Source organism: Trifolium pratense, linkage group LG1 (assembly GCF_020283565.1).
Source record: "Trifolium pratense cultivar HEN17-A07 linkage group LG1, ARS_RC_1.1, whole genome shotgun sequence".
NCBI lineage: Eukaryota > Viridiplantae > Streptophyta > Magnoliopsida > Fabales > Fabaceae > Trifolium > Trifolium pratense.
Window position 1 is genome coordinate 11520649 of NC_060059.1, and position 18694 is coordinate 11539342.

Sequence of the window (18694 nt, forward strand, 5' to 3'; positions counted from 1 at the left end):
TGCTCTATAGTCTATTCTAGCTATATATTATATATAGCTTAGATTTGATTCTACAAAATACACACATATCTTGTGATTGATTCTGCTAAATCATAAACATGACAACAATAAAAGTTCATGGAAGCCCCTTATCAACAGCCACCATGCGTGTTACTGCAACTCTTTATGAAAAACAGATTGAATTTGAGTTTGTTGACATTAACCTGAGGAATGGTGATCACAAAAAGGAACCTTTCATATCACTCAATGTAAGCAAAGCACTAAGTTCATTTTTAATGAATTTTTCCTTCTTATTCTTTCAACCACATTAATCTAACTTAAATAGTCTTTATGATGTAGCCATTTGGTCAAGTTCCAGCATTTGAAGATGGAGACTTAAAACTCTTTGGTAAGATTTACATGTATCTTAGTACTGACACTTCATATTGAACACGTGTTAGGCAAATGTCTACACGGTACCAAAACATGTGGATGGATATATTCAATTATTAGTTTTATAAATTAGTGTCGAGTCGGCATGTCAGTGTCAGTGTCGTGTCTGTTTCATATTTGGATAAAAAATGTTCTTAGAATTTGAAGCATATATAAAGTTGATTCTAAATTATAAGTAACATTGAACTAATTAGAATTTGAAATGCAGAATCGAGGGCGATAACACAATATATTGATCACGAGTATGGTGATAAGGGTACTAAGTTAACAATCAGTGACTCCAAGAAGAAGGCAATAATGGGGTTATGGTCAGAAGTTGAAAGCCACCACTTTGATCAAGTAGCAACAAAACTTGTTTGGGAATTGGGGTTCAAACCTTTATTTGAAATACCTTTGGATACAAAAATTGTGGAAGAGAATGAAGCTAAGTTGGATAGTATTCTTAATGTGTATGAGAAAAGATTGTCTGAGTCCAAATATTTGGGAGGTGAGAGTTTCACCTTGGTGGATCTGCATCACTTACCTTGTCTTCATTACTTGATGAAGTCACAGATCAAGAAGTTGTTTGAATCAAGACCCTATGTTAGTGCTTGGGTGGCTGATATCACTGCAAGACCAGCTTGGTCTAAAGTCATTGCCATGATACCTAATTAAGTCATGTCTTGTATATGGTGTTATTATGTTGGGTGTTGTTTGATAGTTTAAGAAACAATTTTTGTTGTTTCCTAATTGTCAGTTTTTAAGTGTATTGTAAGTGGAATAATAACTATAGTTCTTGATTCCTAATAGTTTTCCTCTCAAGTACTATGCTTCTCACTACAAGTCTACAACTCTAAGAAGACTTTCGATAAAATGATCAATTATACCTAGAACCATTCCTGCTCCCCACCAAGCTGAACCATAATTCTGATATTACTTGTTGAGGAGTTTATAGGGGAGCACTGGGAGCAATAATGAGCTAATGATCGATCATGTACATATAATTTATTTAGAGAGAATTCTGCAAATGAATTGTTATTTATAGCAACTACCAACTTAAAACTACAACTAAGCAATAACCAATTTAACTGTCTAAATAAATGATACTACTAAGTGATTTTCTTAAAGGAGTCTTATATTTAGGGACGGAGTATGTCAGTTAATCACATCATTACCCCTTACAAGCTTATGTTGAAAAATGCCAATGAGGCCAAAACCAAGCCGCCAAGCTTGAGAAGATGTATGTAACCTATGCTTGACTATAAAAATAGGAAGTCATCACTTCATCAATATACTCATAAATTCTTCCCTAACGATATGGAAATCAATGTCCAATGCTTTGCGCGCACTCGTGAAATATGGGATTGGCTGCAATGTGTAGAGCACAATTGGTGTCACAGTAAAGTGCAAGAATGTTGTCACAACTGATTTGAAAGTCTAGAAGAAGATGTGAGCTATTGTAGTTCACAATTGATGCTGCTAAAGCTCAATTGACTAGCTTGCATACCTTATGCTCAAGGATTCCTTGAAGACCTTTTTAATTCTGGAAACTCATTTTTGTTGCCAATACATATAGGTTTGGCTCTTGCTGGTAGATCAATCCTATATATTAGATTCAAGGAGGTTCATCTTGGTCCTATCCTAAAGGATTGCTACTTTGGGATTTCCAACATAACAATGAAAAAGATAAATTACACATGATAGGAGAGTTGTTGAATCTTCAAACTCTTGTTCCAAAGTTGAATCTTCAACTTTGTATTCTTCCAAAATGCTTTAGCTGTATTCTTGATTACTCCCTCAGGTCTCAAATTATAAGTAAAATAAAAGGTTTCACATAATAAGTATGGCTTTTTGTGCTTTCTTAAAATAAATTTCATGGAAAAATGTAAAAATAATTTTTTATTAGTTATTGATTACGAGGAAAATGAAAGAAAACAAACTTAATGTAAGTTATATTTAATTTAATTTCATGACTCTTAGGATTGAGTATTGGGCCTAACTCAACCATACAAAACCAGTTTATAAAGTGAGGATTGCCTCTAGTTTATAAACACTTAGTCAAGTCATCTCGCAACCGATGTGGGACTTCTTAACACACCCCCTCGTGCTAAGCGTTATGGGCTTGAGGCGCGGATATGAAAGGTGGAGGGCCTGATTAGAAGCCTGATTGCGGGCGGCCCGACGAAGTGGCCCAGCGAATCGTGAATAGGTTCTGATACCATCTTAGGATTAAGTATTGAGTCTAACTCAACCCTACAAAACCAGCTTGTAAAGTGAAGATTGCCTCTAATTTATAAACACTTAGTCACATCAATGACGATAAGCGTAAATCTTAAAATTTAAAAGAATTTGTCATATTTTAGTATATTATTATATTACATTCAAAATTTGAAATGTCTTTTTCTTTTGCAAATGTGTCACTTATTTTAAGATTGAGATAGCAATATATTATACTAATTTATTTTTGCTGATGTATTTCTATACGTAATATGCTTATGAGATTTCCTAGTTGAAGTGAGTGTACTATTTTAATGGGACTTCAATTCAGTGTAGTTTGACTATATACAATCAACACATTTAAATCATTTAATCAAAATCGGACGGTTTAAATTTTAAAGTTGAATTTAATTATTTTTAAATTTATAATCCAAACTTAAACTATAAATCTAACACGGTTCAGATATGACCGATTACAATGAGTCAGATACTTCTGATTCACATAATCCAATCCTAATTGTCTAGTTGTCAACATTTATGGAATTGAACTACCAGCTTCCAATTGTTTAATATTATCTTCTTTGACGTCAGCTCTTACGAATTCTTTTCAATATAATTAAACCAACCAACCTACTAGCTATATAACCATCTTGGATGCTATTATCATATAATTCAACAAAATACCATATAGTTAACTAATTAATATACCATATATAGTATACATCTTGTGATTTAATCTGCTAAATCATAATGATGGCAACAATAAAAGTACACGGAAGCCCCTACTCAACGGCAACAATGCGGGTTACTGCAACTCTTTGTGAAAAACAGCTTGAATTTGAGTTACTTTACATTAACGTAAGGAATGGTGATCACAAAAAGGAACCTTTCTTATCACACAATGTAAGCAAGCACTATGCAATATCATAAACTAATTAATTAATTAATTAAATCTTTATGAAGTGAAATTTTCCTTCTTCTTTTCAACCACATTGATCTAACTAATTAATTCCTTATGATGCAGCCATTTGGTCAAGTTCCTGCATTTGAAGATGGAGATTTAAAGCTCTTTGGTAACATTAATTTATATGAATATCATCCATGTAATTAACACTGACATTTTACATTGAATGTGTCTGTCTAACACAAGCACGGTCGATATCGGCACATGTAATTATTATATTAATTTATTTTTCACTTAAATTACTACCCGTGTCTACATGTCAATGTTAAGTGTCTAACTATTGGAAATGCAATCAGTGCATTTGTTTTTGGTGCAGTCAAACTGAAGTCAACATCTTTTAGTTATTTGATCAAAATCAGACGGCTCACACATTTTAATGCAGTTTTGATTTTTAATATATAAATATTATGACTTTGAAATTTGAACCATCTGATTTAAATTGGACGGCACCGGCCTCTTTGATTGTATGCAGTCATAGGTACTGACTGTATCCAATCCAAATCCCTAACTGACTGCATCCAATCCAAATTCCTATATTCTGATGTTGTGCGATGCGAGTCATAGATTAGAATCTAATACACATATGAAGTTTAATCTAAATTGAAAAACATTTGGACTAATTAGAAATTGAATTGCAGAATCAAGAGCAATAACACAATATATTAATCATGAGTATGCTGATAAAGGAACTAAGTTAACAATCAGTGAATCCAAGAAAATGGCAATAATGTGGATGTGGTCAGAAGTGGAGAGCCTACACTTTGATCAAGCAGCATCAAAACTTGTTTGGGAACTTGGGATAAAACCTTTATTTGGAGCACCTTTGGATCCAAAAATTGTGGAAGAGAATGAAGCTAAGTTGGATAGTATTCTTAGTGTGTATGAGAAAAGATTGTCTGAATCCAAATACTTGGGAGGTGAATGTTTCACCTTGGTAGATTTGCATCACTTACCCTCACTTCATTATTTGATGAAGTCACAGATTAAGAAGTTGTTTGAATCAAGACCCTATGTTAGTGCTTGGGTGGCTGATATTACTGCAAGACCAGCTTGGGCTAAAGTCATAGCAATGATACCTAATTAAGCAATTTATGGATCTTTTTTGTGTGTTATTTTGTATGGTAAAATTGTTTTTATTGATTTTTCAAGTGTACCGTAATAGCAATAATAAATAATGTTCTTGTTTGTTTTGTTATGGCAATTATAGTCTTTTAATTTGTACAAATACTAAAAAAACATGAAACTGGTTTGAAGCAACAAATGAAAAACAAAATGCGCATCCAGGGAATCGAACCCTGGTCAGTACCGTGGGAGGGTACTATGATACCACTACACCAGATGCGCTAGTGATGGTGTTTATGAAACATCGCATATATATCATTATGTGCCTGATTTGTAGAACAGAAAATTGCATAAGTGTATCCACATCTTTGATAAAAATAAGCTATAAGCTAGCTTATAGCGGATAGCTGATAGCTGGTAGTTTATGGCTCTGTTTGGTAACACAAATAAGCTAGCTTATAGCTTATTATATGAGCTTATAAGCTTGTTTCAAAAAATTAGAGGTGTTTGGTAAGAAGCTTTTTGTACTAGCTTATAGCTTTTTTTCAGATGCTATTTCAAGTAGCATTTGAACTTATAGCTTATAGCTTTTTACACTTTATTCCATTTTTACCCTTTAATTTAATAACTACCCACTCTAAAAAATAAACTACCCACTATCAATTATGTAATTTTATATTTAATAACCACTTTAAAAGCTAATTTTACCAAACACTTTAATTTCAATAAGCTAGCTTTTCAGCTATCAGCTATAAGCTAGCTTTTCAGCTATCAGCTAGCTTATCAGCTATCAGCTAGCTTATAACTTATTTTTACCAAACAGACCCTATAGCTGAAAAGCTAGTAAAATAAAATAAAATAAAAGTGTTTGACAAATTTAGCTGTTAAAAGTACAAAATGACATATAAGTACATGGTTAGTGGGTAGTTTTTTTTTTTTTTTTACAAGAGTTAGTGGTAGTTATTTTAATTTTAAAAAAATTAAAAAATGAAAATAGTAAGGGTAAATCTGGAATAAAATGTAAAAAACTATAAGCTATAAGCTCAAACGCTAGTTGGAATAACTTATTACGCTATAAGCTAGTTAGAGAAGCTCGTTACCAAACACTTCACATTTTTATCAAACAAGCTTATAAGCTAGTCCAATAAGCTATAAGATAGCTTATTGGACTTACCAAACAATGCTTTAATAATCTTAGGGTATGTTTGGTAAAAATAAGCTATAAGCTAGGTGATAGCTGATAGCTGAAAAACTAGTTAATTGAAATAAAGTGTTTGACAAAATTAATTTTTAAAGTGGTTAATAAATATAAAATGACATAATGGATAATGGGTGGTTTCTTTTTTAGAGTAGGTAGTTATTATTAAATTAAAGGGTAAAAATGAAATAAAGTGTAAAAAGCTATAAGCCCAAACGCTACTTGAAATAGCATCTAAAAAAAGCTATAAGCTAGTAATAAAAGTTTGTTACCAAACACCTCTAATTTTTTGAAATAAGCTTATAAGCTCATAACTATAATCTAGCTTATTTGTGTTACCAAACGAACCATATTCCATTTTTTTTTTCTTTCCTCTTTAATGAATGGATATGAAAATTATCCTCATATTAAATCAGATTAACAAGTTAACAATCTTACTCCATGTTTTTTATAAATAAAAAAAAAAAAAAAACTACCTTCTTCAATAATTATTAAAAATAATTAGTGCTCAAAGGAAAGCATATTGGGATTTCACTAAACCTACCTTTTATAATAAGATAAGCTAATAACTTTTATAACCGAGAACTCTCAACACAAATAATGAGATATCACATCCCTTATACAATAGCCTAGTCTGAAGCATGACCACGTGTAACATGCACTGAGGAAGAAGTAACAATTGAACCCAAACGCCTACAAAACCGGGCGCAGCGATCACCTTACAACTATGAGGTATTTTCTTCACAGTGAAGATAGGTGCTTGGATAATTCTCTCTAACACCCTTGCATCCAAAACAAGTCCCTCCTTAACACCAAAAGTATCGGGGTCCTTTGTAGATTGTTTTAAAATACCTACTACGTGGCTCTCAACCATTGGGATGAAATGACATGCTCGGCTCAAGACACAATTTTTGGTACAAAACATAAATAAAGATTTGAAAAAGAATATAACTAAACATAATTCAAAACATAAATCAATATCCTTCCTTTTAAAAGTGAGACTTATTAGTTTATCCGCAAAAATAAACTTGTGCATGACACAAGATCTACTTCACTTGTGCAACATAGAACTAATCCATGTTTCAAAAGAGAAAAGACAAAAATTACAAAAGAGGACGAAAGACAAAAATCACAAATGTAAAAAAGCAAAGTATTATAGAGAAAGCAAAAATGAAGAAAATTGAATTTTCATCATTTCTAGTATTGTAATGTTGTCGACCTTGCATGTCCATGTCCACGTCCACAGTGTGATATTCAGGTGTGGATGAACTCCCAATAACTAATAACCATAAGAGAATCTATTTCAATATATTTATAGTAAACATAGCGTATATATTAGCAAAAAAAAAAAAAAAAACTAAAATTTGATAAATGAATGTAAAAAAAACTTACCCTCATTTGATAAAGGGGGAATAGGAAAGCTCTTAATCTTGGGAGATCCCAAAGGCTCAATCCACCAAGGACATACGCTTTCAAGTTGTGTAAAAGAATTTGGTGTGGAATCCCATTGCACCTAAGAGGAGATGTAATTAAATTTATTTAAATCAATCAAGATAAAAGAAAAATATAATAATAAAATCTTCAAGCTAATTCTAAAGGTTAGTAAGGTATTTGATTTTACCTTGATACATCTCCATTCAGATCCAGGCCACCTAATGGGATCAATATCTTCATTGCCAACAATTGTACCATATCTAAATACTCAAAAAAAAAAGTTGAAAAAAATGGTTATTGCAAATAGTTTCATATAGCTGACAACCAAATATCATAAACAATTTTGGGCATAGATGTATATTATCAAATAAAATAAGAAAATTGATAGCAAAAAAGGGATTGAGTTTTGCTGCAATAAAAAGCACAAAGCTTTCGCAAGTTTTAAATTTCGGCCATTAAATATTAATCAGACAATTCATATTGATAGAGTTAAAAAGTCACTTAAATTATCTCAACCACGCATTTTAGATCGAACGGTCTTAAATTAAAACTGTATGAAAACACGTTAAATTTCACAGCATGAAATCTGCGTCCCGTGTATTTAAAAAATGTATTGTTAGCACTTCTCATAAAATAGTTCATGACTAGCCAAACTAATTTAGGAGTGTGATTTACCTTCTTGGAGATCCTTCAACTTCAGACAACAACCTGCGTACCCTTGTTCCAATGGAATAGTCTCTTTCAATGGACTCAACATAAGTTTTTAGAGGGATCATAAACTCAAAGGGAGTAATCCTACATAAGATATGTGTTAATAAAATTAGTTAATAAACTCATTTTTCTCCCTCAAAATTTTTTTCAGCCTAATTTAATCTCTGGCAAAAAGTAATATCAAATTAGTCTCTAATATTTTCATACATGACATAAATTAGCCTCGTATTACAATGAGTTAGGAACAAAATTTGGTCTCTTATGAAAATATTAGTGAATAATTTAAACATTATTTTTGTTAGGTTCTGAATTGAATTGCAAGAAAATTGTGAGTACATCTTAATTCTTCATTATAATTTCAGACAAATATATCAATAGCTCACCAAGGGTAGTACTGGACATGGAACATAGTTCCTGTCGAAACAGCATGGGAAGCAGCGCACATTAGTCCAAGTGGAGACGATGTTTTCCATATATCACTATGTTGTTTCATTGCTCGATGAATCCCAATACCAATTTCACCATTCTCTCCTCTGCAATTGAACAAGAATTATATTATTTTCAATCTTCGGTGGAAATAACTTGATTTTATAATCTCAAGTTGCGGTGTTCATATCTCATTACACGGTTATAAAATAGACATTAATGTTATTGTTATTAATAAAAAAAATCGCGTTATAAAGAAACAAAACATGGAGATGAAGAGCGAACCTGACGAAAATGCATGAATCTCCGGGAACAAGTTTTTTCGAATTAACGAACGTGCTCCAGCCACATGTGAGCATGTGTTCTTTTTTATGATCTGCATTTGATGTTAAAGAATACATAACTTAGAATTATTTTCTTAGTGATTTCCATTATTGCAAGAAAAATAGTTGTATCTAATCACGATAGTTGCAATTGTGCATTACTTAAACTTATAAAACTTAATTATGAGATGCAATATAAATTAAACCATTGAAATATACTCAATTTACAACAATTTATGATAAACTCTATTGGGTTAATGCCTCAAAAAAAAAAAAAAAAAAAAAAAAACTCTTGTGTTAACAAAAGAAGGTAAATATTTGAAATAAAAGTAGTAACTTAAACTTACCACAGTAAATATGTCGAAAATTCCACTCAATTCCATGCAAGTCCTTCACCACAAGATCTTGCATTGGTTGTTGAACAGTCATATCCTATAACAAAGTAACGAGTTAAAAGTTAAAACAAACCTAATTCTTACAAACACCATGATATGTCTCTAGAATTTAGGAATCTTTAAGGTCAGTCTCTATATAATTTTTGTACAATATCACTCATTTTACAATTTTTTTTTTAAAAAAAATACTGACAATAATAATATTTTTGGTTTGTAAAAAAAAAAATATTTAGACTAAAGACATATTTTTAATGATAAAACAAACCAATGAAGGGAAGCATCTCTCTGCATGTTCCTTTGGAATATAAAGTCCAGCAGCATCTTCAATTGAAGTCAGCATCTTCTTAAAAGAGTAGACTTCACTAGGACTATCATCAAATGGATGATTGTCCTCTACCATAAACTCTTGTTGCTGTAATCATTCAGAGCAATAATCATAAAAATATTAATATTTTATTTATTTTAAACCAATAAAATTACAAATATATTTTAAGTTTAGTGCAATTCCTATAAAAGTTCCAACCATTTTTAGTACTTACTTTCAACAAAAATAAGTGATTTTGGTCTATACAGAAAGATTAAAATAGTCTTATAGACTAAAAGCATATATTTTTATATATTAAGTATAAACACACATGAACATTGAGTATAATACGAACACAGAAACATCAAAATTAATAATAAATTGAAAAATAATAAAGTTTGATGTAATTATAAGTATTGATGTCATGTCGGACATCGATGCATGTTCGACACTGAAATACACTTAATCTATAAAGTGTTCGTACTTCATAAATTTGTATATAAATAGATAGTGACTAAAATAATTTATAGAAATAAAAAAACATATTTAAATCATTGAAAAGTTCTAACCTTCAATGGGATTAATGTAACTAGAGCGAAAACCTCATCTGTGTTAACATGTGCCTACAATACAAAATATAAGTATATTATTTACAACATGAGTTAAACATTTTTATGAATAAAAACAATACCCTTATATAAAGATGACCCTACCTTTAACTGAACACCAATAACAATGCATAAAACTTTGTGCGGCAGATTAAGGTTAGTAGATTCCATGTTGGACTCTTGTTGATGGTATATTGCGACCTATTCCATATTTCCATCATTAGGCACATGAAAGGAAAATAGATTAGACCATAATAATATAGTAATTGGTAACATTTTATACAATAAGTATAATAAGTATAATATATACATGACTATAAAAGCAAATAAATATATACATTTTATACAATAGTATAATATATATACATGACTATAAAAGCAAATTAAGGTTGGAAGGCAGGGGTCAAGGGTGGTCTAGACATATCTTTACATTTAAGTATTTTAATTTTAATAATATACTTTCAGCTACCTCAAATAAAATTGTTTGTAAAAAAATTAGTAGAAATATGAAAGATAAAAAAATATTAACCCCTATCAGATTTTGTCTATAACTTCGCTATTTGGAAGGCCGACCTATAAACTCTTTTAAAGTAGACAAGTGGATACCATCTTTTTCTTTGAACGAATATCATAGTCGGTCTTCACGAAATATATCAAAGTTTTTGAACAATATTATATTTTCTTTATATTTAATCCCTGGTAAGATTTTTGCTATAACTTGGCCATTGGGAAGACAGACATATAAACTATAATTGACTATAATTAAGATAAGTTTAGAATTGATTAAGGACTATATTGATTTAAATATTAAATTAGGATTATACTTAAATTTGAAATTAAAATTTAATTATTTAATTATTTAGATAAATAATAATAAAATTATAAAAAAAATAAAAAAAAATTTGGTACATATAAATAAAATAATTTAAATAAACGTTAAAATTAGAAAAGAAAAACTACACAAACTTTGATACTCTGTATAATAGATAAAAAAAATATAACAAAAAAAAACTCTGAGTATTTTGATTAATGTAGTACTATTCATTGAATATTTTCTACTACAATTTTTTTTATTTTACAAATTCATTGAACCATTTGTCTTTCCTCTGAAGAAAATATATACTGTATATACTTTTAAGTTTCCGATATTTTTTTTTTTTATAAATTATCTCCGCTCGAAGTAATCTTATTCGAATTGTGTATACAATCGGTATATATTAAAAAAATCATGTAAAAATTTTATCTAAAAAGAATATTATTATTTTTTAAAATAAAACTATCATCTGCGCAGAACTGCAGAGACTAATTCTCTCGAGGTGACTAAGATCCATTTAAGGGATTGACCTCTCCCTCCCAACATATGCTCTTCTCGAGGTGGTTAAGATCCATTAATACATGATTGTCAAAAATAAATAAATAAATAAATAGTAGATAGAATATTATAGTTCTCTAAATTTATAGATCAAATAAAAATATATTTTGCAAATAATTAATGGTTGAGATTTTAAGTCAAACAAAAATAATAATGGTTGAGATTTAAAATATTATAGTTTTTGTCCTCATGAGTTTAGCTCAATTGATAGGGACATCACATATATTATGCAGGGGTCGGAGTTCGAATCCCGGACACTCCACTTATTCATCTTTAAGGTAAAAAATTTAGCCACTAAACTACTATAAAAAAAATTGGCTTTCACCACAAGTTTAATTTGGTTCGGGGATCGGTTCTGACATCAAGTGGTTTCAACCAGGTCATTCAAATTCATGCATCAATCATCACTGAACCAACTAACTATTTGTAAAATATATATATATATATATTAGTAGTTGGTGTATTTATTGATTTGACCGGAATTATTGTATTTGTTTGATGTATTGAATAGGTATACTATAAAGTCAACTAGACCGTACAAACACACATTTTTTTCATTAAAAAAAAAACTGAGTCTTTTTTAAAGCAAAAATAAATGTAAGAAAAAGGAGTCAAGTATCATTATAATATTTAGTCAAAAAAAAGTATCATTATAATATTATTTATATTATTGTAATTTTTCTTTGAATAAAAGATTAAAAAGAGGAAATAAAATTGACCAAAGTTTTATTTAATTTTTTTTTGACACAGACCAAAGTTTTATTTTATTTTTGACAAAAGACCAAAGTTTTATTTAAAATCACAATTTCACAATTAATTTTCAATGTGACTAATTTACCGTGAATACAGTATTTTATTTCGCTCACTGTCAACACCATGGAGAATCAGGAATATGGTATAATTGTGAAATCTATACATATATTTTTTTTATATATATCCAATTTGTTTGTTATTTGTTGATAGTTTACCAAATATTAAAATTATACAAACACAAATTGGATTATTTATGATAATAAAGAAATCATCTTATGTATTTCAAGCTCTTAGCTTTTCAATAAAAATGATATGACAATGACAACTATATGAGAATTAACATATTTTCTTAATAAAAATAAAAAAATAAAAAAATAAAAAAACATATTTTGTTGAACATATAATAGATCCTTACATTGACAAAACATGCAAGAGTTCAGAATATAAAAAATGGAAAAGAGGATAGAACCTGCTCCATGTGCCCTTGGGTGAAGTAGAAAACCTTCTCTCCAATCTTAGGGATGTATAGTGATCTAACGCATCTAACCCAAATTTGGGCACAGAGATTATCTTTCACATCTATATCATCAAGACAAAAAGATAGATAAATAAAAGAGAGACAAGATGCCAAAAAAACAAAATAAAAGGATGAACACATGAGATAAATATTTAAAATAAAAACATTGAAATGAATTTATGACGATTATCAGAGGCTAAGTCAGAAGCACCGTTTGTACCTGCATAATCCATTTCTCTCCTTTGTCGCTCTTCAAAGGTTTTAAAGGAAGGCGGCGAAACTAAAAAGATATCATATAGAGAGAACGAATGAAATCTATTATATATAGGAACAAAATGTAATAAAAAAAACCGAAATATAGGAATAATAGAACAAAAAAGGACAAATGATACTAAAGAGCCGCGTGTTTCCTAAGCAGTCAAAAAATCGAAAATGTTTCGCACAACAAAACCTAATTTTATGTGGGCCCATCTTTCCTCGACAACGAAGAAAAGTCTCATTTACCCTCCCCTGATATGACTCCAACTTGGACTAACACTTGAACATATTGTTTTAAAATATTGTGCATAAGAAAGTTGAAAGTAAATGAATTAATGTGTTGTGTGTTGGAGTAGTTTTAGATACTACGATAAAAAATTAAATCAATAATAAAAAATTAGGGAGAAAAAAAACATGAAATTTCTCTCGAATTCTCTTACTAAATATAGCAACGAGAAAATTAGTAATGAACTTTTTTTCCCTCTTGATATGATCACTAAGTATATTTGATTAGTAGTTAGAGTAGTACACTTCAAAATAAAAACAAACATTTCTTTTTCTAAAGATCATTTTGTTTTTATTGTTTTTACTTATTTACTAGCAAACATAATTGCTGATTTGTGTCATAGTATGTTAACTTGCATTTCATCCATCAAGGTAGTCCAAAATTGGTTACCCAAGCCATTACAAATATCCCATTAAACTAGTAACCAAAACTTTGTCAAAAATTATTCACACTATGGTCTAGTAATTTTCAAAAAGAACTTTCATGATAAGGTTACCATGTCTATGGGAGATGCGCTTATCACACTGCCTTATGAGAAGCTATAGAAACCTTGGAAGCCTTTTGGCAAGTCGAGGATGGTTTCACTTGGTAAAATTAATATTACGTAAATTCTATTTCTTATCATAGAAAGATTTACGAAGTGCTTGGATTGTTGATACATGAAATAAAACCCTCAATTTTTAGAAATAGTTAGTTTATTAGAATTTAAATGTTTTAGGTGTTTTTGGCACGTTAGTAAGTAGTTCGGGAATTAATTTAATGGTACGTAGTGGCATTAGTTGACGAGGGAACCCGTAGATTAAGATATATTTAATTTGCTAAAAATGGAGGGATTAAGAGAAAATTAGAAATAGTTAGAGAAGGGGCATAGTTTGAATAGAAAACCTTAGTAATGGAAAGGGGAAGCCCAATTAGTAAAGAAGTGTACAAGGGAGCCCAACAGAGTAAGAGGGGGGGGGGGGGGGTTGAGTTAGTAAAACCGTAGAGAATAAAAGAATTAATTAAAATGTAGTTTTTTTTAAATATTAATAATAATTTTATATATATATATATATATATATATATATATATATATATATATATATATATATATATATATATATATATATAGGTGCCCTGTGCCACCTTTTCTCTCGAACATCCTCTAAAACCCCTGATTGGATGAAGCTATTATAAAACCGTGGCGGCAAGTATTTTGTGATTATGGTATCCAAATGGAGTTGGTAATAGTCTAATGATGACATGCAAATCAAATGTGCATGATTTTTAGTAGTATTTTAATTAACGAAATAAGCTTTTATTAAAGTTTATTAAGGTTTTGTTTGGTAAAAAATAGCGGATAGCTGATAAGCTAACTTATAGTGGATGAGCTTATAGCAAATAAGCTAGCTGATTGAATTTGTAGTGTTTGTAAAATTAGCGGTTGAACTAGTTTATAAGTATGAAATGACATAAAAAAGATATGTTTAATTAATATTTAATTTTTTTCAAGTAAGATGATAGGGGTAAAATTAGAAGAAAAAATGATATTTTGTAAGCTATAAACTCATAAGCTACTTGAAATAGCGTTTGAAAAATAAGTTTTAAGCTAGTAAAATAAGTTATAAACTTTTTTAAAAAAACTGTTACCAACAGAGCTTTTAGTTTATACGCTATATGTTGTTAATTATCATAGTTGTTAAAATCATTTTAAAAAAATTATCAGCCACCGAATCGCGGCACCCAAAATTGTGCGAGCAGACTATGAACCACGAAGTCCTAGGATAAAACAGCTCGGTTCAACTGTACACTGATTTGCTATTGCACGGTCGGTCAAGAATTACACCTCCATGAATCTCACTATAATACCATTTGTATGTATATACTAGGATATCAATCAATAATGATAGGGTAAATGATCATTTACCCCCCTGCAAAATAAGCAAATTTTCGTTTACCCCCCTGTGCATATTTTTTTTCTGTTTACCCCCCTGCAAAAAATAAATTCTCTCATTTTGCCCCCTGGTTGTACAGCAGGACATGTGACTATGCAAATCTGCTGACGTGGCTTGTACACATGGAAAAAATCATTTATATTTTTTTAAAAAATTCCACGTCAGATATTTTTTTTTATAAAAAATAAATTTTTTTCCTACAAAATAAAAAAACCAATTTTCTTATTTTCTTTTCCCAAAATTAAAAAAAAATTCCTACAAATAATTTTTTTTCCTACAAAATTTTAAAAATTATATTTGTTTTCCTACAAACGAATTTAAAAAAAAAAATTCCTCCCAAAATAAAAAAACGAATTTTCTTATTTTACTCCCAAAATAAAGATTTACTCCGAAATAAAGTTTATTTCCAAATTAAATATTTTAAAGATTTATTTTCATATCTCTTTAAATTAAAAAAAAAACATAATCTTTAATTTTTAAAAACAAAACTTTATTTTTTTTGTTAATCTCTTTGAATTAAAAAAAAAAATAGAAGAAGAAGTTTTATTTGTGTTTTCCTCTTCTACCAAAATTATATTTAATATTAAATTATGCAGCAAAAAAAATTAAGCAAAATTATGCTTCAATTCTTATGTGATATTAAATTGTGCAGCAACCTTAGCTTGTACTATATCTGCAGCACTAAATTACGCAGACAAAAATAAAGATTCTATTTTTTTTAATTAAAAGATATTTGAAAATAAATCGTTAAATTCTTTATTTTGGGGACAAAATAAGAAAATTTAATTTTTTATTTATGCAAAAAAAATTATTTTTGTACGAAATCTTTTATTTATTTTTTTATTTTGTAGGAAAAAAATTATTTGTAGGAAATTTTATTTGAAATTTTGGGAAAAAAAAATTCGTTTTTTTTTTTGTAGGATTTTTTTTAAAAAAAAAAAATTATGTGACATGGAATTTAAAAAATAAATATAAATGATTTTTTCCACGTGTACAAGCCACGTCAGCAGATTTGCACAGTCACATGTCCTGCTGTACACCTAGGGGGCAAAATGAGGGAATCTATTTTTTGCAGGGGGGTAAACAGAAAAAAAATCTGCATAGGGGGGTAAACGAAAATTTGCTTATTTTGCAGGGGGGTAAATGATCATTTACCCATAATGATACTAAGATCATTCTCATATGATAATTAAGACCATTCAAATATGATACTGAGACTATTCTTAAATCAAGCTGATAATAGTACTATGACCATTATTAATTTAAAAAACTAGTACTTTGATCACTCTTAAAATAAATTAATACTAGTACAAATATTAGTATATCAGAACACATAGAATAAAATTAAATATTTTCCAAACTACACTAGGAACAAATAAATAAACCAATTAGTGTGTCTAATTCTTTCATTCCAATTTTAATATGACACAATTCCAAAAAACCTGGTTAGTTAAAAACAGGTCCACTGCAACTATATTTATGCTACCACAACAATGATAATTACGATAACATGTGTGTAATAGTAAAAACCTCATACCTGAAACATATGCTTTGAAATCTATTCAAGAAGCCTATAGTCAAAGAGCCAAACCTTATTGTTTTCCACTCATAATGAAGCAGCCTAGGTGCATCAGAAACCATGATTGTGGTTTTCTCATTCAACCGTTTCATTTATAGTACTAACTAAAAATTATAGGAACTCAACTTTGAGCAGCTTTCTGTTATTGTCGTATTCTATGTTAGGTTTAGATTATTTTTTTGTGTGTGCTTTTTTAATAGTGGCAGCAAGCAGTTATTATATATATGAAACATTAGTGGGCTTGGATATCATATTCATATTGAACTCATTAAACTAGGTTAATTTTCTTCAATAGATCGACTTAACCTTTATATAGCAAAGGAAAATAACTGGTGTGCTTCTTAATAAGAACATGTGCTCCTTAATACTTAATAGGAAGTAAAACTGCCACCAACTTATTTTCTATAAAAATTGAGATCTTGATGATGACAATTGGATGATGTGGTTGTGAATATATGAAAAGCAAGTTGGCACTATGGATTTTATCAAATAAGGCATTAGTATGATATGCACACTAGTATGTTTTATTTACCGGATGTGGGATTTAAATTTATTTATTTTTTCAAAATTAAACATTAGTATGTTATACACATTAGTATCATTTATATCATTTATAGTACTTGATGTGAGAGTCAATATTTTATTTTCAATTCACACAATAAGGTATTCTATGTTCCAACATTATAAGTTATAAGCTAACTTATTTATCTTTCCAAACAGAGGCTAAAACTATTTACTTGAGTTTTTTTTTCTTCTAGCTTATTTGTCTTCCCAAAAAGAATGGCTTGAATTGGTGCATTTATAGTGCCTTAAAGATCAAGACATGAGTTAAAATATGCGGATTATAATTTATAGGATTGAAACTCATTATGTATAGCTAGTGTGTGATGGTCAAGAGGGGTCACTCAAGGAGATCATCCACATTGGTTGGGATCAAAGCAACGATACAAGGAGTTGGACACCACACTTTTACCGAAAGGCTTAAGGCATTGAGTTTATGGATTCTCTCACTTATAAAGTGTTCAATCTCCACTAAGCAATGTGAGACTTAATTAACTTACCTCACACTTGCATCGTTGTTTCTGCTCTGATACACTGTTAGGTCACGATGGGACAGCCCAGAGATCACCTACAATGGGCTCAGAACAACTTGAACACTACATCATCTTAACCCAAAAGGTTAAGACATTAAGTTTATGAGTTTCTCACTTATAAAGTGTTCAACCTCCACTTTTTCTAAGTAATGTGAGACTTAATTCACTCACACTTGCCAGAACAGAGTGAAGTAAGATTTCTTGTGATAATATGCTTGAAAATTATTTTTCTATAATTTTGAAATGGATGGAGTTGTAATACAGATTCCTACCGCATCATACAAACTTGCAGTTATTTTAGGCATCGTTGATAAATATATGCCCCGTATTTTTTTATACTTTGATGACAAATATTTGTTCCATAATTTTTGTATTTATCGTTAATATATTTATATAGACTAATAAATTATATATAGATCATTCAATATAGATCATTTGAGTAATGTTGCACCGCTCAAAAACGCTTTAACAAAAATCAAATTTTACAAAATTCACTATTGCATTGAAAATTTATACAATATAAATCATTCATGTTAAATTTTAAAAAAGTCGCTTGTTTCCTGAGAGGTCACTTGGTTGAGGATTTGTTCTTCATCCAAGAGGTACTCAGTTCGAGACCCGGCACCGAGAAAGCAGGAGGAAATTTTTAAAAAGTCTAAAATTGTTTGATATATTATTGAGATAAATCAAGATTAACGGTGTTCAATAAAACAAACATAAACCGTTATCTTAATTGATCTTAATAACATATCAAACGATTTTAGATTTTTATAAAATTTAACATCGATAATCTATATGATATAAATTTTCAATCCAATGATAAATTTTTTAAAATTTATTTTCGTTAA

At 29.5% G+C, this 18694-nt stretch overlaps 3 protein-coding genes, 1 long non-coding RNA gene and 1 other non-coding gene across 5 annotated transcripts; 2 read left to right on the forward strand and 3 right to left on the reverse strand.

Annotated features, from left to right (window-relative positions):
• The first annotated feature begins 36 nt into the window (after positions 1-36).
• On the forward strand, positions 37-1213 carry LOC123921456 (glutathione S-transferase-like). The gene is made up of 3 exons (XM_045974051.1): positions 37-248; positions 340-388; positions 641-1213. The coding sequence occupies exons 1-3, from the start codon at positions 99-101 to the stop codon at positions 1084-1086; spliced, it is 645 nt and encodes a 214-aa protein (XP_045830007.1). The 5' UTR covers positions 37-98; the 3' UTR covers positions 1087-1213.
• A 2087-nt stretch (positions 1214-3300) lies between these two features.
• Positions 3301-4805, forward strand: LOC123921531 (glutathione S-transferase APIC-like). The gene is made up of 3 exons (XM_045974156.1): positions 3301-3531; positions 3653-3701; positions 4231-4805. Exons 1-3 carry the CDS (start codon positions 3379-3381, stop codon positions 4674-4676), a joined length of 648 nt encoding a protein of 215 aa, XP_045830112.1. The 5' UTR covers positions 3301-3378; the 3' UTR covers positions 4677-4805.
• Positions 4806-4865: 60 nt separating this feature from the next.
• Positions 4866-4936, reverse strand: TRNAG-CCC. Its single transcript has one exon. It is a non-coding gene; the product is annotated as a tRNA-Gly (tRNA).
• Positions 4937-6955: 2019 nt separating this feature from the next.
• On the reverse strand, positions 6956-10263 carry LOC123888364 (auxin response factor 2-like). The gene is made up of 10 exons (XM_045937403.1): positions 10159-10263; positions 10015-10068; positions 9407-9553; positions 9094-9178; positions 8709-8799; positions 8381-8530; positions 7962-8081; positions 7474-7546; positions 7245-7365; positions 6956-7131 (listed from the first exon to the last, which is right to left on the reverse strand). The coding sequence occupies exons 1-10, from the start codon at positions 10222-10224 to the stop codon at positions 6956-6958; spliced, it is 1083 nt and encodes a 360-aa protein (XP_045793359.1). The 5' UTR covers positions 10225-10263.
• Positions 10264-12645: 2382 nt separating this feature from the next.
• On the reverse strand, positions 12646-16845 carry LOC123921612. Its single transcript, XR_006814138.1, has 3 exons — positions 16711-16845; positions 12916-12975; positions 12646-12757 (listed from the first exon to the last, which is right to left on the reverse strand). It is a non-coding gene; the product is annotated as an uncharacterized LOC123921612 (long non-coding RNA).
• Between the last annotated feature and the right edge of the window lie 1849 nt (positions 16846-18694).